General features: G+C 42.5%; 1 protein-coding gene across 1 annotated transcript in view; it reads left to right on the forward strand.

The window, feature by feature from the left end:
* The window catches only part of hs6st3b (heparan sulfate 6-O-sulfotransferase 3b), a 53,819-nt gene extending 30,013 nt beyond the window's left edge, over window positions 1-23,806 (forward strand). The window contains exon 2 of the mRNA XM_035651617.2: window positions 19,784-23,806. Within this exon, the coding sequence (XP_035507510.2) occupies window positions 19,784-20,552 (769 nt within the window). The 3' untranslated portion in view covers window positions 20,553-23,806. The remainder of the gene's footprint in view (window positions 1-19,783) is intronic.
* The last annotated feature ends 349 nt before the right edge of the window (window positions 23,807-24,155 follow it).

Raw genomic sequence — 24,155 nt, forward strand, 5'->3', positions numbered from 1 at the left:
AGTACGCTGGCAAGCTTCATTTAGATGTAGTTAAGAATATAAATAAATCCAGCACAGTTTTTAGACGCACTGAATGCTAAAATGTGCTCTAACACTGCAAAAAAGACTGAAACTTCCTGCGCTTTCCCTTTTAATGATTTTCTGGTTTTCTGCACTACATTTGAAAAACATTTACTGTGAGACAGTCGAGGATCTCCTGTGCACACACTGCTCTCTGTCTTGTTCCTAATGAAGAGGAATCCACTCCGGCTCTTGACTGGCTCATTCACTGTGTAAAAATATGCAGGGGTTAGTCACATGTGAACAGACACACACAAGGCTGGTGTTACCGTATATCATAAGATGGAAGCAGAGAGAGAGAGAGGAGAGAGGAGAGATGCATCTGTGAAATGTGGGCATGTGTGAATATGAGGTTGGAAAAATTGATGGAGAGCAACAGCTTCCGAATTCGGTCGCAGTGTTATATTGGAAAATGTGCGGTTTCATCATGTAGTGTGGTGCAGCAGGTTCAGGAGACGCTCATCCAAGAGTATCAAATGTCTGTCTCTCCATTCATATAAGTGTCTATATGTCTAGGTCACACTCACCGAGGCCTAAGGAGTGGCTGAATTACCCGAGCAAAGCTTTGTTACCCTGGGAGTGGGACGGGGGATGTGGTGCGATGTGGATGGATGTATAATTCCTGATTAATTACCAAAAGGCCTTTTTTTTCCAGTTTGGTTCATCACCTCTAAATGATTTAATGCAAAGTGAAATGAGCGGGTGAACCCCTGATATTCTGTACGTGATGCATCACACGTTTTAACAAAGCTGGGTAAGTTTTGCCTCCACAGACTTTTTACCACCTTGCATTCACACGTCTGTACATCACATCTGCATTTCCCTCCTCTGTGCTTCCATTTCGGTCACACCACACCGGGTGTGTCTCTTCACATGTGACTTCACACACCGTTCACGGAGTGATAACTTGTTTCTATTAGGTAGCTAGTTATTATTAGAACATACACAGTATCATAATCCAAAATCAGCACCATAGCTGCGGGGGGTCCCACAGGGACTGCTTATGAATAGGGCCCAGGATTTGGTGCTACACACCTGGGTAGAGAATCCTGGAGGTATGACATGACATATGAATCGCTTGCCGCAAATCTTTTCGAGATTTTCCCGCTGTATTCTCACATGGGCTCACGCGGACATTACCCGCAATCTTCACTAGTGGCCTGGCAGGGTAAGTGCCGGAATGTGCCCGGTCTACAGTACATGTCTGAAAGCAGCCTATGCATGTGTGATCACCGTGTCCTGAGGTGATTTTGGGCCTTGCTCAAGGGCATTCACGATGACGGCCGAGTCCTTCTAGTCACCATCCAGTACACAAGCTCGCTGCTGCCTGTTGGGTGTATGAGTTGAGTACAGGTATATCAATTCCCAGAGAGCAGTTGGTGTAATGATGTATTCCATTACACTGAGCAGAGGGGAGAATAACCTTGAACATGTAAACAGGTTAAAAAAAAGCCAGAATTGAAAATGTTATCTACAGACATTAAATATGTATTCTGTCATTCATCCTGGCTAATCAGCCTCACTGCATTGCACTAAAGACAGAACAATCTTCATTCCACCATGATGAGCCTAAATTATTGAAACAGTGGGGTCTTGTGTATCAATCTTCTTCTTTCTGAATTCAACTTTGGGGAATATGCTGTGACAGATAGATCACATCTCTTTTTAACCGACGGCATCGCAGGGATGTATTGAAACAGGTCCTCACAGGCTTATTGAACTCATTAACTTTGATACCGGGACGTAATGGAAAATGTAGTACCTAGGTTGCTACCTCAGTCTTTATTTTCACCGCATCCGCTGTAATGTAGTTGGATTGACACGCATGCATGAAAGTTTTAAAGTCATTCCAAAGGAATGCAACAGAACTCTCTGTGTTTGATAGAGATTTTTATGCAGACTGGGCTTGTGGCAGGCTTCTTCTTCTCCTTCTCGTTCTTCTTTTCTGTTTAACCGAGCTTTAGATTGCATCTGTAGTCTAGTCGTCAAGCAACTCTGTACTTCTGTATGCATTGCAGCCAGCACCTCTAATAGTCTTTGGAAATGCTCCGCCTCAGAAATACAGTACACTGTGTCCAAGACCAGTGTGTCAAGACGCTGTTGAAAGTCTCTGCTGATAGTTTTTTTTTTTTCACTCCTGTGGCCTTGTCCCCCTTCACCCTGACCTGAGATGGCAGCTTTGGGGGGGAGAAAAAATTGCAGGACCAAGAGGTCATAACCTTGGCTTTGCTTTGTTGTCGTGACAGCAGAGTCAACACAGTGATGGTTTTGTTGAGTTTTTTTTAAGCCTAAGACAAAGAAAAACTCCTCTAACATAATGAAAGATTTGCAACACTTTACAATATGATGCTCAAATTTGTGAGGGTTTGCTTTCTCAAGCTGCATTAACTCCTTAACGCTGAAGCAACGGGGATGGATTTTCCGTGGACCACATTGTAAAGTCATACCGAATGATTAATGCATTTCCACGAAATTAAATATTAAGAGAGCTGCGGTGCTATTTCACACAGAAAATGATCGTGGCAGTTGTTCACCCAGCGATGTAGATTGATCACAAGAGGAAGCACCATGTCTGGATCCGCATGGCGTTTCACCTTGACTAAACAATTTTTGATGGTAAATCTGTGTTATCTGTTTTCTAATTTTCTGCAGCTCATGACGACTGGTGACCATTAAAATCTGTGGCTTGACAAAAGATACCTATAATGGTTACAGACTGTGTTTCTGTACGTACGTATACATACACACACACACAAACAATTGATGTGCTCAAACAACGTCATATACACGGTCACAAGCTGATCTCGTCTCATCTGCATTCAAAGCATCTGTTCACCCAAATGACAAAAACATTTCCTCACTCATCTCTTGTGGGGTCCGTCGGGCCGCGCAGTTACTTCCAGCCGCATTTGTCCAGGTTTGAGAAACTGTCCTTGAGCTCTTTGCCTGTGCCTCAGCATAATAGAGGTGTGTGGGAATTTGTCCGTGACGCTCACAGCATAGAAAAATTACACTCAGACCTTTTTTTTTTTTTACTTAAGAAACAGCTTCTTTTGAAAATTGACGACATACTCAGTGAAATAATGGAGGCCCGTATAGTTGGAAAGACACATTGCTTTTGAATTTTTAAAAATGTATTCATTAATGTTTCACTATGTTTGCACTTCTAAATTCAAAAAATATTGTTTGGCCTCATTTGTTTTTTTCTGTGAAACCATTCCCTCAAGTCTTTATTATTCTTTGAAATATTAAGTCCATATTTTCAAATTTGAAATAAAATAAATCTGTGGCGACGTTTCTGAGATTTCTTCAGACTCTGGCCACATAGATTTTACAGACTGACATTTACTCTCGTCCGACCATGGGCGCTCACGTTTGTGCAGGTCTCGTGTGTTAATGATGCCGTTCGACACGGCCACAATGTGTCCACTGACTTTGGCAGGTATTGATCTCAGGGGCTTCGTTTCACAATTGCTTCGTCTTACAAAAGCTGGGAGAGTGAGAAACAGATAGAGAAGCCATTTAAAGCCCCGATAATGCTCTTCATACAATCAATAGAATTCCATTTACAAAACAAGACACCAGTGGCACAGTTAATTTCATCATCCAATCTTCATTCGACGGCCAAAGTTACTGAATCAACCTATGTGGTTGTAATACCTGAAAAGGAATACCAGAACTTTTAATAGGATTTCATGCACATCTGCATGCAACACCCCCACTAAAATTGTTACCTCAATTATGCTTCTGTTTGAAAATAGTATTAGCATTGTTGGATAATGCCGATCATTGGGATCATGTTGATTTGTGCAATATTGATCATAAAGCAAAGCCGGCAAACAGAAAAGCAGGCAGAATTAAAGTGTGGTGTGAGGTGTGGTACAGAGTCGCAGATTATACTGTTAGCAGGGAGCTAAAGCTGTAATTTATGTAAGAGCTGTGTTAACTGTCTGAAACGGTTCTTTTCATTCCTAACAATACACTCTTCCCACCATAAATGAAACAAGCAGCACTGCCGGGGACAAGAGTCATTAAAGATGCAGAAATGTCCCCGGGCCAAACTGTTCTTCTCTTTGCTGTAGTTGAAAGACAAATGCAAAGCCCATTTTAACGCCACTGGAACGACAAGAGCCTTCGGAAATACTGACTTCAATGTCTGATTCAGCTTCAAACGTTGCACATGCAGCCTCAATATCAGCATGCACACACGGATATCGATGACATGTTGACGTCGAGCGGGCTAGTGCGGAAAAGTCGGCCTGTTCATCCCGAGGTGAGGGGGCCGTGCATATCTGCACCAGGTGTCATAAGATACATTTTTATTTTTTGCCAATTATATATTTTAAATTTATTGTGTAAATATTGTATATATTTTATGTGTGCTGTGTGAAACGTGCTGCTTGCTACACCAGAATTTGCCAGCTTGGGATGAATAAAGTATCTATCATCTATCTATTTATCTATCTATCTATCTATCTAAACAGTGGTTGAGACATTTCATCAAAAGGTCCACCTCATCATGGCACTATATGAGGATTCAAGGAATCACCAAAGTCTGTGGGATACATTCGATTAGACCAAAGCGGTGGATGGGCCCACTGACAAAATGTTCTCTTTTGTTACAAAATTATCAAATGTTGCTGATACTGGATTTGATATGTGTTTACATTGATAAAATGGTGTGGTTGTCGCGGGCCCGTATGCGTACAGATCAACGGAAAGTCAGTGTCCACAGACAATCCAAAGATGGGGAATTGTTTTTTTTCTCGTCACCTTTTCCCAGGGGAAAGAGTGAAGCATCGGAGCTCCATAAGTGCGGGAGAGTCCTACCTGTTGGCCGCAGGGAGATTGACAGCGCTGGGCTGTGAGCTTATACATGGCTGTGGTCCACTGATGCTCAGTGGTTTTTGGGCTGATGGAGTTGGCGGAGCAGAGGAGAGCTCTCAAGTCGGCCCGGCCGTCAGTCTGACACCGCACATCAAAGGTTGTATGAATAATCGCCTAATGTGGCAGAACTGTGCTTCTGACAAATATGCTGTCTCCCAGAGAAGATCAGTGCTTCGCCTTTAGCAGCATCACTTAACAATGAACAGATCATCAACCAAAGGAAAATGCTGCTCAAAAACTGTACGGTGCTGCAATTATTTAACACATACTCACAGGCCAGATGTAAAGATCAACTTTTGTTCTGCCCGAATCTCACTGGGAAAAAACAACCTGTTGAATATTTCATTAAATAACAGACCACAGGTATTTCCACCTGGGATCCTCTTGCACTTTGATTTTATTCAGTACTTTGCATGTCATTAATGTAATGATCTGGTAGTCCGGAGGGTATTCTGATAATATTTAACATTTTGTCATGAAGGATTTGTATCTTTCTTTTTTTCTCTTTCTCCTGTCATTGTATCGCTCTGTAACAATAGGCTGCTGCTCTTATGAAATTCACTGAAGAAGCACACAGCAATGTGATGTCACCAACTTGATCCCCGGCCCGTTCTTTAGAGAGTCTGTAACTCTTGTGAATAATTTATTCTTCGATATCTCGGCTCCAAATAAGTGTCTGTTGTTTGATTAACCTGCTGATCTGACTTGCCAACCTGGGGGGGGGGGGGTTGTCCGGTGTCTGACTTTTGGTTGCTGCTTGGCTCATCTTGCACATCCAGTGCCAGACTAATTTCTGAGGGCAGCTTGGCACGATGCCACATCCGCACTATTGTAGGTTTTCAGTTTCTTTAACTAAGCTTTTCATTTTTGAGTTCTTGTGTCACTAATTCAATAGTGTTTTAATTAACTCCCGGAGTTGAATGCTGAAAAAGAAATATGATTGGGTTTTTTTAGTCTGCTAAGGTGAAATGTGCTCATGAGGAACAGTCTGAACAGGCACTTTGCATAATTATGATAGTTGCTGAAAAAAACCTATCTGAAATATGTGTGATGATTAATCACAAAAGAAATGTGGGGACTCTAGTTTGAGTAGCAGATCTGGTAGAAACTGTTGTGCCATGATGCATACTTCTGCATTACATCTTCTCCATAGCTATATGTATTTCTTTCGTTTTTTTTCTCCCAACATCCTTAGCCCTTCGCTTTTCAAACATACACACACACACGCAGACACACACACACACACACACACACACACTTTCCTCCAATTCCACAGACTATCAGCAGGCCAGAGATTATTGTCCGAGGCTGCTGGCTCGATCCTCTGTGCAAAACGGGGACTAAAATGAGCTCCAGAGTCCGATAATCTGCCTCATCTACACGACTCCCTCTCAGCCACACTTACATTTAAAAGGCACTCACTGCAAAACTTCAAGTCCCACCTGGCTGGGCTTTAGGGGACACCACGTCTTTAAGACCATTAGTTCAAACGCTGAAAATATCATTATCGGTCCGTTGCCGCATAACGTGGAAGAATCAAGCAAAAGTAGAGCTAGTTCAGTGTTTGGCCTCCTAGTGGTTGAACATTTTTCCACAACAGTCAGTGTTCCTTCAGTTTAACCAACTTGGCTGACAGCTAATTTGGCAGTGGAGTCAGTTCATTAGAAACGTGCATTAAAGAAAATTAAAACTTATGTATCATGATTACAGCTTCTACACAGTTTGAAAGAGCTAAATGAAAGTAATTATTGATAGAGCAAAGTTACATTGACCATAGCATAATGGCATTAGCGAGAATAACAAGGAGATATTTATTAGTCGTATTATAGTCCCTTTCTCACAGAGCTCATAGACTCTTGGCTGGTGCAGTTCGAATAAAGCCAAGTGCTGCAGACCCACCCAGACTCTTACAGTAAAATCATAAGGTCATAAAATCAGCGTCAGCTCCACTGTTCTTGATTAAATGTATTCATCATAACTTAGTCTGGCTCAATAGGCAGGAACCATAAAAGCACTTCAGACGGGAAGTTATTGTATGAATTATCTGGAGACTGTCCCTGTCCACTTTGTGGATTTAAAGATTATTAACTCTGAGTATTGTGCATGTCTAGTTGATGCAGAGAAGCAATTTTTAAAGGTATTTAATGTAAATTCAGTGTGAAATGTAATGTAGCTATATCTGATATTATTAATATATCATCTTATGTCTACCATAAATAATACATATGAGCAAATCTTGTACGTCTTGGGTGGACATTGACATCCAGGAGTCTTGAAGGTTTAGTCTGTACATCAAAATGGACCTTTAGTCTGTACATCAAAATGGACCTAGGCCCCATAAGGAAAGTGAAGCCAATGTGGAAGTGCCTGATACTTTTATTCTCTCGAATAACCAGCAGAGGGCGACTCCACTGGTTGCAAAAAGAAGTCAGTTTGTATTGTCTCTGAGAAAATTACTCTACTTATCACTTGATATATAACAATAGTAAACATTTTCCTGAGGACTTTAACCTGAATAGCCGATAAACCACAGTATGCACTGGGGCGTGGATACAGCGTGATTGACAGCTAGTACCGTCCAATTGGTTGCATGGTTGCAGGTGTAGACGGTCGCGCAAGTGGACGAGCTCTCGATCAAATCCACCCCCACGCTCCTCCTCCAAATATGGTCACTTCTGGTTTCAAAAAAACAAAATGAAGCCGGCCAATATGCTAAACTTGAGGCTCCAACCAATGGGTGATGTCACGACAGTAACAGTAAGCTTCCAAGAAGGAGTATGATTAGATAGTATTTTTAAGTCAGTGCCTGTGGATAGTTGCTGATATTAATGATTCCCCATCCCTCCCTTTTTCTCACTCACCACCCAGAGATTGCTACCTCAGCCTTCACTGTTTTACTCCAACCACCATGGTGATGATGAGGACGGTCATGGTCATGATGATAATGAATTTCCTTAATGAAGGTTTTTTTTTTTTTTAAACAATTTTAGCTGCTGAGTTATATTTTTGTGACATTAACCACATATGTTGAGGGACTGGGAGGATGAGATGCCGGAGTTTTCTTTGAGTATCGGAGAGACGGGAGCCTCTCACGTCGACATGCGAAGCTCTCAGTGTCCTCGTCTCTGCGTTATGCGATGTGACGCGTCCTGTGGTTTTCCGCCGCCAGTCTACTTGTGCCTCTTCTCGGGGTTGTATTACTAATTCAGGGACCGTGTGACTACACGGATCCCTGGCTCCTCCCCCGCTGTCTCTTGAAGAGATCTTTGAAAGGCGAAGATGAAAAGCAGAGCATAATTAGACAGAGGGATTTCCACTGTCGTGGTAATTGAAGCCAAGCCGTCATACAACAGTGTCTAATTGGTTTCAAATTACAGAAAAGCAGTTGGCACCAGCGAGCTTGCCAAAACAAAGGGACAGTCAGATTCTCAGCCCATACTTTTCATCTCGGCATAAATTGCCCAGTTATTGTGTCCTCCTTTATGTATAACTCAGTGCTTTTCCCCCTGTATAGTACCAGAGTCCTCACATGGCAGTACATCGAGTCATTAGGATGTAGCGTGTGAGATCTGTTATCGTTGCACCACAGTAATGTAGCCGTGTACCAGCACTGCTTTGTTCCACCGAAAGCTCCGTTCTCTGCGGCCTGAAAGGCAAAGGAGTGTCAAACAGGTGCCGTCCCGAGAGCTGCGATGCGATGACAGATCTCGGTGACCTCTCTCAAACCATTCAGGTTTGAGAGAGGTCGGGTAGGAATCTCTGAGCCGCGTCCTGAGCCGGTCCCTCCAGAGCTCTATTCATCCTCCTTACAAGTTGAGTATGCAGTTTGTCATTTAGGGTCTTGCCCCCAGTAAAGATTTTTTACGCTGCAGCTCATTGCGGCGAGGTTACATTGTGTGTCTGTGAATCAGGCACCGTTGTGTCAGACTGCAGGGTGCATGGGGATCACAAAGAGCTTACAGGCAGAGAGGCACGCGATTACCCCGGCCTGCAGTGTATTTCATATCTGATCACCATGTGCCGATTTGACCTCTACCGTCATTCCATTCTGAGCTGCTGTGTTGTAATCCCCACTTTCTGATGTAGGAATAGCCGGTTAAAAGCTAATGTGACACGGTTTTCAATTGACGTGGTGACACCCAGCGATAACCGTGGTAACTACTCGAACACGACTGGGCAGCTGTGTCGTCAAACATGAGAAAAGTAGCTCGGTTTATGGCGCGGCGGAACCAACTCATGTTGTTTTAATGTCAGTCAAAAGCCCGTAAAAGTAATCGCGTCTGTGATTTCATGCTGCACACAGCTTGATTTCGTTTTCCACACAGCAGCAGGCCTCAGTCAGGTTTGCTGCCTTGTTGAGAAGTTGGCATTGTGCAGCCTGTTGCCCACAAAGACAATTGTCTTCTTTTATTGCTGCATTTGCGTGAGGAATTACAGCCTGCAGCCACAAACAGAGAAAACTACCAGAGAGAACAACACAATGTGAATACAAGGAAGGAATTTTTCCTGCCAAAATGAAGTTCATTAATACTATTGTGAAGTTGGAATTTCAAGGAGCTCTTAAGGATAAAAATTGTAAGTGTCTGCTGTAATTATTAGTGCCGACTCTTTAAGATGAGTGACATTGTTTTCCTTTCTTTCTTTACCGTAAAAGAAAGAATGAGAAGTTTCTCTTCTGAAGGGCAATTTTTTTTTCTTTTCCCCCTTGTTGTTATCTGCCACTCCTGGAACGAGCACTCTCTGTATTCACCATGTCAAGTGCCAGTTTCCTGACAAGTAAATGAAGGGTCCCATCGTTCTTCTTGTTTCCTCCCCAGGTGACACCCACTGTCCCCATTCCGTCACCATCAAAAAGCCCAACAAGATGCAGAGAACCTCACAAACGGTCCATTATAGGCTGCCGGGGGGAGCGCAGACACCATTAAGGAATGGTATCGGTTACGAATAATGCATGTCTCCAGTCTCATTCTCGTCTTGTCTGAGAGGAACGGGAAGGCGCAGCGACGTACAGATGCACCGCCGAGACCTTGCATGTTGAATAACGCACACACGCTCTCGCAGACCAAGGACATCTCCTCACCAGAGAACTGGGGGAGAAAGACAGCTTGCCAATATAAACCCACTCCGAAGCCATTAACAAGTTTATGAACAACTGGAACAAACGTTTGTGTGCTCTGCTTATCGCAGCACATTTTGAATATCTTTATTCTTCTGCTCCAGGAATACACATAATGTTATAGCTCATAAGATGGACTGATAAAGTACGGAGTCCCCATCAGTCTCAGTCATCACCCTACCGCTGGCATTATCAATTCATGACTGACAAAATGAAAGACCTCAGGGACAGAGGAAGTCATTACCTAGAGAAGTAATTTCTCTTTAAGCATCTTTGCTCGTGGTGTACGCTGCAGCACTTTGTCCGTTTTTTTCCTTCTTTTTCACAAGGTTGAGCACATATCACGTACTGTAACATCTTTAAAGTGCTGAAGGATAGCGCTCATCAAGATGAATCATGGTCAAATGCATTTTTAATTCTTGTTATGCACTGTGGAAAGCAAAGCACGTGCAGAAAATTACCTCCACAAAGCCTGAACTACACGGCTCTATCCTGCGCGCGAAAGATTGTATTAGTGGAAGGTGCGGATGAGCAAAGGTAAAACGGCCTTCTGCTTTTCTTTTTCTTTTTTCTGTTTGCGTGACAATCTTAAAATGTTATCTCAAAACATGGCTCAGTCTTTTACTGTGAGATGCCATTAAGTTCCGAGGCGTTCATGTCTTTTTAATGAGAGAGCCAAATTGCCTTCATACGCTGTGATTTTATGAGCGAATGAGAGCCTCGCAGACTATGTAAAGTAGACAACTAAATGTTCCCCGGCACATTGTGGGCCACGGGCAGCCGCATTAAGGTTTCCCACTGACGACCACGCGACGAAACGTGCCGAGCAGCACTCTCTACTGGAAAACATTTTCAAAAGTAGTGTTTCATACCCGCCGCACAACAGTTTCATTACAGTGCACGTCACAAACTGTCAGACTTCTACCTAACAGCTCCACCGCTGCATCCTTTTGATCAAGAGTGACTAGACTCTGGTATTGTGCGGAAGATGATTCCTTTGGTGCAAGTAATATCTAAAACATCTTTGGAAACAGCCAGGTTTGTGACAGTTACAGCACAGCGTATCGTTTTTTAAATATAAAGCACCATCTCTACTCTTTTACGTTTTCTGAGGTTTGACAGCTTCATCAGTGCTGAGACCAAAAAATGAAAGGACAAAATGTTCTCACCCCGTGGTAAATGATCAATTATGGTTTTAATAATGTTAACATAAGGTCCACGGGACTAGCGGAGGGCGATTGTTCTGATGTCATAGTGATGGCTCAGTTGTCTTCATGTGATCTATATGGGTGGACAACAGGTCACATGACAACCGGTGGTCATGTGTGGGAGGAGATCGTGACTCCTGTCCATCACTGAGAACCCGTGAGTGTCTCACTTGACATTTCTGCGACCGTCCACACTGACTCCAGGTTGACGACTCCTGACCTTTTCCCAGTTGAGGCTCTGACGGATGTTCGCAGACGGCCGGTGCAGTCAGACTCTTTCTGGCGTGGGGGTCAGCCTCTTGTCAGAGTTCCTTTTTCACAGATGTGAAAGTCTTGTGTTTGACATTTATTACAGAACATGAGGACATACATTCTGTCAGCGAAATGTAAGTGTCAAAAATAATCAATTGTGGATTATGCAGAATCACCCTTTTTACCACCTAAAATATATGTTGTTGCATTGGTTTTCAAGTCCGTTGCTTTGGACTATGCTTTATGAAAAATACATAACTTCAATCATTTGTAGCATTGTTCAGTATTGGCAGCGGTATGCGCTCGATTGAGTGCCCTTCTAGTTATAGCTCCAACACTGTGTGAGAAATGTTGAACCTCGAGAGGTTTTACATTTTTTTACTTTATATACTGTTGGTTATTTTTTTCGATCGTTGTATGTTTGTTTTGTTTAGTTTCTGTCTCGTTTTAAGAATTCATAATAATAGGCTCCATGCCATTCATTATTTATACAAGTGGCACAAACACAGAGGCTTTTGACAGTAATATAAACAGTACAGCATGCAGAATGTACTGGTTATATGCTTCGTGTTGATCGAGAGTTTAGCTTGCAATACACTTCCTTTGCTTTTACTCTTGTTGCCTCCTTATCATATTTTCTCTGTAATTATTATTACTGTATTAGTATTAATACAATCTGTCGCTTCCGTAAGTGGAATCAGGTGCAAGCGAATGACATGTCGACTCATTGCACATATCAAGTCACGGCTCATGTGAACCTGGCCTGTCTTGCTCCTACTAAAGTATGTGGAAATGGAAATCCTCATACTATATAAAATCCTTATAGAAAGGTGCGGCAGTCTCCCTTGACTTAAAGTTGTCAATCCTGTCCATGTAGACGGTCTGAATAGAGTCTAGATGCACTTTTTGACTCACACTTGAACAAAACAGCAGCTCCAAACACTTCATTTTTCTCACTAAATGGGCTGTCATAATTAGCTGCTAACTAGATTAGAGACATTTGTCTAGTGAAGGGTTTTCCTTTCTCCTCAACGTGTAATTCCAACGAGACAGGGGGCACTTCTGTCAACGTTAAGTAACCAAGGTCAATTTACCACAAGGTATATTTTCGCTCTCATTTACATTGTGCCAAGTTCGCTATAATAATCTTCACGGAACGAGCATCTTTTCGCTTCCTGGGGAATTAGATGCTGAGAAGCGAGCTGCAGCAGACACAGTTTGGCACCATTCAATGTACCAACCGCTATTACTGTAAATGAGTGGAGGGCGTAAATCTACAGATCGCTTTGTATGCTTTAGTTTCTAGATTAACAACTTAAAGAATCTGTGCTGTTAAATAGACTAAATTAGACAATTGTCAAGATCAGAGACTCAAGACGAGGCAGGGTAGGGTTAGGGTTAGGGATATGTGTGTCTTTCATAAAAGGTTTCGTACAAAACACTGAATTAAGATCATGATTTTCAGGGCAAACAAATGTCTTGTTTTGTGTGGTTCGGTTAAATCCTAAAAAAGACGAGGGGCCCAAGTGAAGTTATTTTTTAAACACTGGACTAAAAAAAGATAACCAGTTCAGTCTGACATTGTTTGTCCTTGGCACTGAAGTAGGAGGAAACTGACAAAACACAAGAAGGAACAGCAGCTTCTGGTAGGTAACACCAGATCTTGAAAAGATCTTTCTTTCTTTCTTTCTTTGGCACTTTACCATAGATACTAAATCTTGAAATACACAATTAGTTGTGTTTAAACACTATTGTTAAAAGCTTTTCACTCATTTGAATGGATGGGGAAAAAAAGACTGTTTCTGTTTCAGATGATATTTTAAATAGGATTAGGGGAATATTTACAGTAAATACTGATCTCAAAACTATACCATAATATATATATGACACAGACACACACACAATAAATAATAAACAATTGTTTTATCATATCGCATTCCAAGTTGAAGTTGAAATATATAATTCAAGTACACTGACCTGTTAACATCCCTGTGCTGATGAATGTCTGAAAATATGTGTGAAAATTTTCACTTATTTTTTGCAGCTATTAACAGATTGTTTCATGTGTGCGCAACAAATCACCTGACACGTGTGAACCGGGCGACTTTTGTGTTCCGAGTTGAAACTCCACTCGCTTCACAGTCTCCACAAAGTGCATACTGCGTTTATTGTAAACGTTGGTGGAAAATTCATGTGTCTAGCTTTTTCACTGCATCTTATGTGGAATTTTCCAAAGATAGACCACATGTTTAATTCATCTCAGTCATATTTTGACTGGGGGGGGACGGGACATGCGCTTGTCACCAATATTGTGAGCGTCTCATACTCCTGGCAGAGTGAAAAGCCCTACAGCGGTGTTGTTACCCTCTACCTCTGAACGGCCCAGTGAGCTATTGTGTTCTTCCAGCACAAAGCTTCACAGATGAGTCATACCGCAACATCACGCAGACACGTCTGCTTCTGACTTTCTTTCTGATGATTAAAACTACATTTACAGACTGGAACACTCTGTCCTTTACATCCACTGTTGCTTTTCAAGCCCTCGAACGGAGCCGAGCTTTCGACAACGCTGCACTGTAATACATACTGAATGAGGTGGGTACTCACAGTGTATCCGTCCACCTGCGTGCTTCTGAAGTGGTTGCATTTGCAACCCTACAGCTGTTTATTGGTTAAGGGGGAACGCTGGGGCCATCTCACTGAGAGCGGAGGTAGTATAGCTGAAGGCAGTGCCACCGGCGTACCCATATTCCCATTCAGTCCTGCTGTTGACTGCTGTCGACTGACTCTGATGAGATGTACTGTACTGCTCCGAGGGCTGAGGAACAACACGACCAGATACGGCTGATGTTGAGACGTCTTAGCCGTGGTTATAAGGTTGAATAAAATTCATATACTAAACTGTTTTCATGCTTAAATCAATTATCATCATTTTTGGATCTGGCCAGCTACATTAACTACAAAAACATTTCTTCGTTATTTTAAAAGGAAATGAAATCTGGTCTGCATTTTGTTTCCTTCAACACACATTTTCTTTTGTGAAATTGTAGGACAGGAATACAATTTCTAGGAAACAGGGTAGACAACGTGATATAAAGAGTCTGCGAGCCCCACAGGAAACTTGTTTTATAATACGCTCCATGGTATATGGTCAGCATAGTTTTTGATAAAAGCCTATTTCCTCAGAAACAGCTTGCCAGACTTCTTATTATCTGAAGATTCAATTTCGGATCTCAAAATAAATAAAATAGGGATACCAGACTGAAATTGTTTGTTGAGACAGAATCTATCTAACTATCACCGTGTTGCCTTCCTCTCTCATCAACACTTATCATTACCGTGATTTACCTGAATGAAGAGTCTCTTGGAAAAGGCTATAAAACAAAGAGTGGGGGAGAGGAGAGAGTAATGGTTGTTTTATATGCTGTGCCTCAGGTGGAGGGCAGCGGAGAGAGACGACGCACCGCATAGCGAGAGATAAACACAAGAGATACACAGGGAGACTGACGAGTGAAATCAGCGGCGTGATTAATGTGACAACCTTTAAGAAAAGGTTATGGATCCGTGGGGAACACTAATGTCTGTAGGACATGGAGGAGATGCAGGGTGGAGAAAAGGGCAGGAGTCAAGTGAGCTGCAAAATCACAGGAGTACTCCCGTTTTCAACAGGTTACTGTACCATGTAGCCCTCTGGAGTAACGGTACTGAGTGTTACAACTGAATGATTTTAACATGCTGCCCTATTCCATCTGCATGCATTTGAATAACACCAACTCACTGAGGGAGTATTGAATGAAAAAAAAGGTGTGCATAACATAGACACATACCATATAACCTCAACATTCCGAATTTGAATCTGACAGGGGACCTTTATATGTCATCCCCTTCTCTCATTCTCTCCCCACATTTCCTGCTATACTGTACTGTTTTCAATCAGAAAAGAGGAAATGTTTTTTTTTTTAATTCTCAGAAAAGAAAGAAAGAAAGTAAAAAGAACTACTTCGCTGAGAGGCTCAAAACATCTTTAGGGAAATAAACAGCATACAAAGTGGGGAATGCAGCAGAATTATTAATGTCATTGAAATAGCAGAAAATTACCCAATAGACGTTAAATATGATATGCTCATCTATAGTCCTTACAGCTCTTTCATGGGAGCGAGGTTTAATCGTTCCAATGTACTGCTCAACTCTGGTAAAAACAGGAAACACACAACTCTATTGCGTTGTATCCCGACAACATCAGTAGGCTCCACTGTTTCACCGGGGCATGGTTTGTCTTTACTTATTTACTGCTCGCTGTGTTAGCCTTTACTATACAATGTTTTGGCCCAGCTCAGAGGGACATATTGTTTTTGCTCTTCCCATTGTCTCTCCCACCCTCGAGCGCCTGCAACAACAACCGACTCCCACACGTGAAGGTCTTAATGAGACAGTTCAGTTCATCCACTTCCAAACACCGTGTGCTCACGCCGAAAAGTGTGACGTCCCTTTTATTTCAGCAGCCTGTTATCAGTGAGAAGCATTGGGCTCAACGCCAGTGAGGCTAATAATGGGCAATTAAAAAGCCAGTTGCCTGTTGCACTGATGTTAAATGTGGTGCACCAACTGTTCATATGTGTTGCATGGGATCATTTCCAGTAAAATCACAGCAAACACCGCAGGGTTTTTTTGGGGGGGGGGGGCGAAAAAACAGCAATGCAATTTGGTACTTATACATTACACTGTCATTTCCCCCCTCACACTGAATTTTAATGATCTGATTGTCCAATTTTTCCATGGATGCCATTATAAGGTCAAAAGTGATATTTGTCCAGCACTTTGGTTTATGACCAACTGACTGCAAAACTTTTTCCATTTCGCGTGTGTTGCACTTTGTGTCTAGTGCTGATCAGTACATGTGTGCATGCTAACTCTCTAGGCTGTCAATCATCATGAGCATGGTAGCATTCGGCTCAAAGCACCAATGTGCCTGGCTTCACACAAACCGGGCACATTTCTGTTGACCTGTGTCCCAAAACGATAAACAAATTATTGACCGTATATACCAATACTGCATTATGCTTACAGTATATGGGCAATTTGTGGGATGTGCAAAGGCAATCGAGGAGTGACTTTAGAAAGGCTACAGCCAGTTGAACCTACCAAACAGACAGCAAAATGTAAAACAGTTTTTTCTTGACTAATGAGGTGTTTTACCATCCATTGGTTTGTAGGTGGATTGTGTCAATCAACAGGACACTCAAGAATTCATTTGGGGTATATATACTCAATGCACCTTCTGGCAGATTTGGGGTGTTATCACACTAAAAACCTGCTCAGAATTAATAAGTAGTGTGGATGTTTGATTTGCTCAAAATAATTATTCATTAATGTGTGACGAGCACTGAGCTTACAATTGGAAAAAGCAGGAGAACCAGAACTAGAACAGAAGACTTTCATGCATGTATTTATCAAACGCTTTCCATATCCATTAGCTACATATATATATATATATATATATATATATATATATAAAATTGCGCCGAGGTTTAGTATTCCTGTCTGCAGCCGCTCCTTCATCAGCTCTCCTCATCATTCCATTTTGTCCATACTTTTGAATTCCTCCTCCATCTCTATTTAATGACCCCTATTTAGTTTGTGCTCCAGTGAAGACTGGCTGCTGGCGCTGCTGCTGCTGCAGAGTTGAGTATTCAGGGGCAGGATGAGTTGCGATGTGCCTCCTATCCATTATTGATCCATGATTAACGAGAGTTTAGCCGAGCTCTCGACATCAACACACTCAAATAGACTGGGAAACCTTTGCCGTATAGAACAGTATAATATTACAACGACTTATCAAACCTGCTTCCTGTGCTATTTGCCGTGATTTTACTGTAACCTACAAGTGTGAAATGACTGTAGGGGTGGTATTGATGATAACACAGGCCAGAGGTAAGAGAAGCCTGAAGGCCTAGCCCCCTCCCTCTTCAACAGCCATCTGTATCACTCAGGGAAAGCCTCCTCGAGACAGCTCCGCAGACCCGCTGATCCTGATGCTTTTTGACACTGATGGTGCATACAACTGACCTTTGGGCTGTCGAGTGCACTCAAACAACACTTGCTGCATGTGTTTATGTCCCAGAGACAGGCTAATGAGGATGTATCTGCAGCCAGCCAACTCCAGGAGAAAGTGCCAGGATACAGCTGCTGTCACCAGGGCACTAATCACACAGCTTCTTGTGCGACTCACTTCGTTGTCAGCGGTGGCATTCTTGTGGCAATGTTAGGACAACCCCTTCTCCAGATACGCTCAAGACGTATTATTTGTAATCTTGTGGTTTGTACAGTCAAATGACATTAGTATTTGTGTACACGAATACACCCAAACATTTCCCTGTCTTTGGTGTGTGTGCTCATTGCAGACCCTGTTTGAGTGATATCAAAGAAAACACTATATCTGTGGTCACAGTACTAAACCATTGTTAAGTTTTGGATTGAAGTGCAGGAAACTACAAGAAGCTTGACTGAGGTTAGAGAGATGAGTTTGTCCTACAATCTCTTCATGTTAGTCTATAAAAGGTCAGCAAACAGTGAAAGACGTCGCCCTCAGTTTCCCACAGTCTGAAGTGATTATTTCTTATACCGTGTTTCGTCCAACCAACAGAACAGAACTCAAGGACACCGAACGTACAATGACATAAAACAGACAAAAGCAGCCAATCCTCATATTGGAGAAGCGAGAACCAGATAATGTTCGAGGCTTTGCTTACAAAACTGGCCAAAGTGAATAATCAGTAGCTCAGTAGCACTAAAACTGAGCTTCCCTTCGCACCCTTCGAATGCAGCCAGTGTAGCAGACTGAAACTCAAATAATACCCAGAGATGTAATCTCGTTATTTTATCATTGAGAACATACTGCTGATTTAACCAGTGGTAGTTTAAAGACAAATATAGGCAACAGACCAAGAAGTAAATTTTCCCTGAAATACAGCCTGGATAAAGTTTGGGCAGAATATTCTTGCGAGTGCACAATTTCAGAATAGCTTTTAGCCCGTCATTCACATTGAATCCAACTCTGATGGACATGCAAGTATAAGCACAGTGTATGGAGTCGGAATGGATGTTTACTGTGTGGAAGCAACTGAAGCAGCATTGAGAGGAGCCTTGGCGTCAGTGTGAAAGCTCCGCGCCACACTCCACTTTATCTGCCCAGACCGTTCTCCAGAGAGAGGGGTTCGCATCATCAAATATTCACATGGCACTCGCAGGACTTAATCCTCTGAGAGGTTTACCTGGCCCACACCTGTCCAGTCTTTGTTTTTTCCATCAAAATGCACTTTGACATTCGTATGTGGTTCAGCAGAGAGGATATCCTTGAAGGACCTTGGCAAACAGCCCCACCCTCAAGCAAAATATCAACATCAGAATCATCCATGCTGGCCGCCTCAGCCAAAGGGCTTCATCAGACTCCTCCTATATGATTCTCTTTGTTTACATCGCAGAAAACTGATGAATCAAAGTTGTGCTTCCTCAACATGCAACATGTTCACTCGTAATGGAGCAGGTCAATCAAAACCACTAGCTTGTAGCAAACATTGACAATTTAGAATTTAAATAGGCTACCTGTTGGTTTTTGCATTTGTAAACTGGACAGCTTTCCACCCAGATGTACATAGTGACCAAATTACCTTGGTTCCAAATACATCGACAAATGGGGTTAGCCTACGAATTGAACAGTCTGTGGTTTGCCTAAACAGGGTAACCTTCGATGGAGTCAGATTCCCAGCCTGGATTATTGTTTCAGCCTACTCCTGATGGCATATATACCACTCTGTGGTGGAGAGACAGTGGTGAGCTCCCTTTCCAGTTGGTCACGACCCACGGAGGATGGGCAGACTACCCAGGTAAAAGAGGAGCAGACTTGAGGTTCAAAAAGTTTGGGATTTAGTCGGGTCCGTTTTACTCACTTTCTCTGTGTCCAGTGATTACTACCATGGCTTGATTTCCATTTATCCCTGATAGTGGCGAGTGGAACATCTGTTGAAGGGGAACGTTTCTGGCCCAAATCATTGCTCTGACGCAAGGGTTCAATTTTCAAGGGCAATATAGAAATTCTATGACAATATCATTTGTGAGAGTTTCAGTCTGCCAATCAGCATTCAACCTTGAAGTTCCACACACAGACAAAAGTCACCATCTGTCGGCGTATTGCATGGCAGCCCTCTGTGGTGATGATGATGATGTGCTCACAGATCTCTAACTGTGTTTGTTTTGGCTGCAGGAACTTCTACTACATCACCATGCTGCGTGACCCGGTCTCCCGCTACCTGAGCGAGTGGAAGCACGTTCAGCGTGGCGCCACATGGAAGACCGCCCTCCATATGTGTGATGGACGCTCACCCACCCAGGACGAGCTGCCCACCTGCTACAGTGGAGATGACTGGTCCGGTGTCACCCTGACAGCGTTCATGAACTGCCCGTCCAACCTGGCTAATAACCGGCAGGTCCGCATGTTGGCTGACCTGAGCCTGGTCGGCTGCTACAACCTGTCCTCTATGAACGAGAGCCAGCGCGACCACATCCTGTTGAGCAGCGCCATGAGCAACCTGAAGAACATGGCTTTCTACGGCCTGACTGAGTTCCAACGCAAGACGCAGTACCTGTTTGAGCGGACGTTCAGCCTGCGTTTCATCTCGGCGTTCACGCAGATCAACAGCACGCGGGCGGCCAACGTGGACCTGAGCGAGCCCGTGCGCCGACGCATCGAGGAGCTCAACTTCTTGGACGTGCAGCTGTACGAGTACGCAAAGGACTTGTTCCTCCAGCGCTTCCAGTTCACCCGCCAGAGGGAGCACCAGGAGGTGCGCTTGAAGAGGCGCGAGGAGAGGCGCTGGCTGAGGGAGCAGAGAGAGCAGGGCAGGCCGTGGCAGCCCAAGCACAGAGGAAATGGAAATAGAGGCGGGAGACGGGGAGGAGGTTTTGAGAAAGGGACTGATGGTGACTTTCCCGCCACTACTGAGGACTACACAAGCCAAGTGGCCCGCTGGTGAAGCTCTGGTCCCGTAAAGAGAGAGGAGAAAGTGAGAGAGAGCGCCCGACGGAGATTCCTCACAGACTACTTCAAACGTTTCCTTTGACGCTCTCTTGCACATCCTACGTCTCTCTCTTTTCGTCTAACCATTAATCTGTCTCCTGCATCCATCCGTTTCTCAGCTTCAGTTTGATCCGAGCGCTCTGCTGTTTTCTTTTATGAAAACTTCCAAGCCTGTGAGTCTCCCAGCAGCTCTGCCTTGGACTGCCTTTTGGTGTCTTAAATCTTTAAATGCTGTTTGTATATTTTTTGTCGTATAATTTTATGCCTTTGTTGTTTACCATTTTGTGTAAAAAGACATTAAACTGAGGTGAAGGGAGGGGAAAAAACAATCAAAAGAAGCTGCCGTAGACTGCAATGCTTTTAATTTTGACATTAACTGCAAAATTAAATTGTCATTCAAGTCATTGTCGGTGTTGCAACTGGTAGAAAACGTTTTCCGTTTGAAAGATGTAGTTGTAGAAAAACTGATGGTTGCATGTCACATATCGCACATTATACGAAATTGGGGATGATACTTTCCAAAAGATATACAGGACTGTACTGTAAACCAAAGTGAAAAACACAATATACATTATCTATTTGCTTTTAATTTTAATGCCAATGAATCCCTCTCCGAGGACCATGTTTTATGCATGCAGTACCCACCTTTTTAAACCAAATTTAAGAACAATGATGCTGATATTTTGGTTGCAGTGCAATATTTACATTATTATTTTCTAAGTGCAATACTTGGCAGAACACAGCTCCCAAAGACAACGTAGTGTGCACACAAAGCCAGTCACAATGGGGGCATCCAAGCTGAGAACCTTTAGAAGAACTTTGTGTTTTTTTAATATCAGAAATGGAAACAACTACTCTGCAATGAGAAAAGCTAATACATTTTTTGAAGTAGAGGGGGTTGCGGATAGAAAGTTGGTAAATAGTACAGGTGATGAAATGTGTCAGTGTGGCTGGTGTGTGGCTCGACTGTAAATTAGATGATCAGCATTCCGTTCTCATGCCCCTCCCCGTCACACTGTCTGCTTTTACATGTTTGTAGAGCTGACGGCAGCTGCACTGTGGGCAGTGAGAGCGCTCTAATGCCAGAAGAGTGCCAGCCTACAAAGGCCAGCCTCAAAGCAGACAGTCGGGGAAATAAAACACGTCTGTCATTTCTTCTGCCCGATAGTTTCCAGTCCCTCAAATCCAATCAGCGGAACAGCACACGAGGATGAAAGAGGGCTTGCTTCTCTCTGGTTAAATAGGCTTCAGTGATGCGTTTTATGCCTCTCATCTCATATTCACTCAACATCCCTGTTTATCAAGTGAAATGTTCACTAAATGTCAACACTGAAGTCATATAGCTGCTGCTGTTCGAACAGTAATTTCCTCACGTTTCCTCTCAGACTGCAGTTACTTATAAAATACCTCAGATGGCACAGTTTTGTCTCATTTACAAGAATCACCCATGTGTTGTCTTGTTTGAGTGATTCATGCACTGGCACAGTGAATGAGATGAATGAATACAGCTTTGATTGTTGGAGCTGTATCGGTGCACTTACGTCTGCGTGAGTTCAGTGAGTGTGTGGATGGATGGCACAAAGGCGAAGTGCACATCACATTGATAACACTAGATTAGTGTTTCCAGCGAGTAGCTGCCAGCTACAGCTCTGAATGCTGACTCAATCTGAATAGAATTTAGATTGAGGTCCATGTCTTGATGCCATTTGTGACATAGCACTGAAACAGCATGATGTCCCACTCTGATTTAATCTCAAATGGGTAAATTGGGATACTTCTTCTGCAATACATTTCAAAGGAAGATTTAAAGTCCACTACATTTATTTGACAGTAGTCTTTTATCAGATTGCAAACTTAACATGCAACATTAAAATGTTGCTTATATGCTGATGTATCATCGACAACATCAAATTATATTAAATAATTTTTACATGTTCTGCTTGGTGAGAACCTTTACGATTGGAAAAAATATTGCCCCCAAGTGCCCCAAATATTGGACATGTCTCTAGGGTATTAAATATTTTCAACAGAACAAACAACAGGAGATTTCTTTTTAAAATACCAATTTCCTCAAGGCAATTTATGGTTGGAAATTTCTTGTATAAACCAACATGCTGCACTCCTGTGTGATAAGCCCCTCACTGACAGATGGCATGAGCAGTAGAAGAGCTGTATGGCTATTAATGAAACACTCCTTCTAGTGTTGTAAATGTGCTGTGTGTGTGTGTGTGCGTGTGTGTGTTTGTGTGTGTGTGTGTGTGTGTGTGTGTGTGTGTGTGTGTATGTGTGTGTGTGTGTGTGTGTGTGTGTGTGTGTGTGTGTGTTTCGTGAGCTCTAACAAAAAGTCAGGTGATGGATATAAATGTTATATGTGTGATCATCGTATTATTGTTGTAAACTGAATTAAAATCATTGACTGTACATTCATTCATTGCCTTGGCATCATCAACTATGTGCAGTATAGAAAACTCACTTTTTGAGGGTGAGATCTCGACCACTGTTTAGTAAATCTTTTGCAGAGGTCAGGGGTTCATGTCTCAGTGACCGACCGCTGCCACTACTACTGTGATTTGATTTACCTGTAAACCCTCTGTGCTTATTCCATATCTGAACACAAAAAATATAGTTTAACTACTCAACAATAATGAATAAAAAGAGTATGCTGTTAAAATTTAGGCTTATGTGTCTGCGATAAAAATTAAAAAAAAAGCTGCTTCCTAAAAGACTTTCCACCAATTTTGGAATCAGAGAAGTGAAAATTCTCAGATTATGGTGTAAATAAATTATGAATAAAGCAAACATGTATTTTCACTCTTGCTTATACTGCCATTCCCAGAAAAATTGTGGCATGCCACTTTGTTAAAGGAGGATTTTAATAAATTTGTACTGCCACTCAATGAAAGCGCATCTCTCTTGTGAAGCTGATCTATCTGTATTTATTTGTTTATTCATATGATTTTAACTGTTGCTAAAGAATGGCTTTGCCTGATGGGAAATTAGCAGCACCTCAGTGACAGCGGAGGGGGCGTTCTTGGTGTAAGAATTTCTATGTACATGTTAAAAGTCTTGTGATGAAATGAACAGTCTAAAAAGCCTTTTGGCCTGTAATATTTAATCTGCCATTTTTCTTGTTTGACCTGAATAAAATAAAAAAAAACGAGTGAATTCTGCTTAAGATATCAGAAATAAAAGCATTGAATGGTCATGACATCCTGATGTGTGTGTTGCTTTTATTTTCTCAGTCAAGATACTTGCTGTATAGACAGTTGATTTTAAAAAGGCAAATGCACACATGCTTTACTGGAGTTTGTTGACAGATCAAGTCAATGTGGATCCATCTGCTATATCCGCTTATCGGTTGCGCGAGGCTGGAATCTATCCCAGCACACACTGGGAAAGACACAGGGGAGGACGCCAGTCTATCGCTAAATCTGGTAAATATTACACAAAGGTTATGTACTCTACAGTATATTCTATCTGCCCTATGTTTTAAGATAAAAAAGTAAAGATATGTTGGTACAGTAACTGAAGCTTTAACTGTTAAAACGTTAAATGTTTT

This window comes from Scophthalmus maximus, chromosome 14 (assembly GCF_022379125.1).
Source record: "Scophthalmus maximus strain ysfricsl-2021 chromosome 14, ASM2237912v1, whole genome shotgun sequence".
NCBI lineage: Eukaryota > Metazoa > Chordata > Actinopteri > Pleuronectiformes > Scophthalmidae > Scophthalmus > Scophthalmus maximus.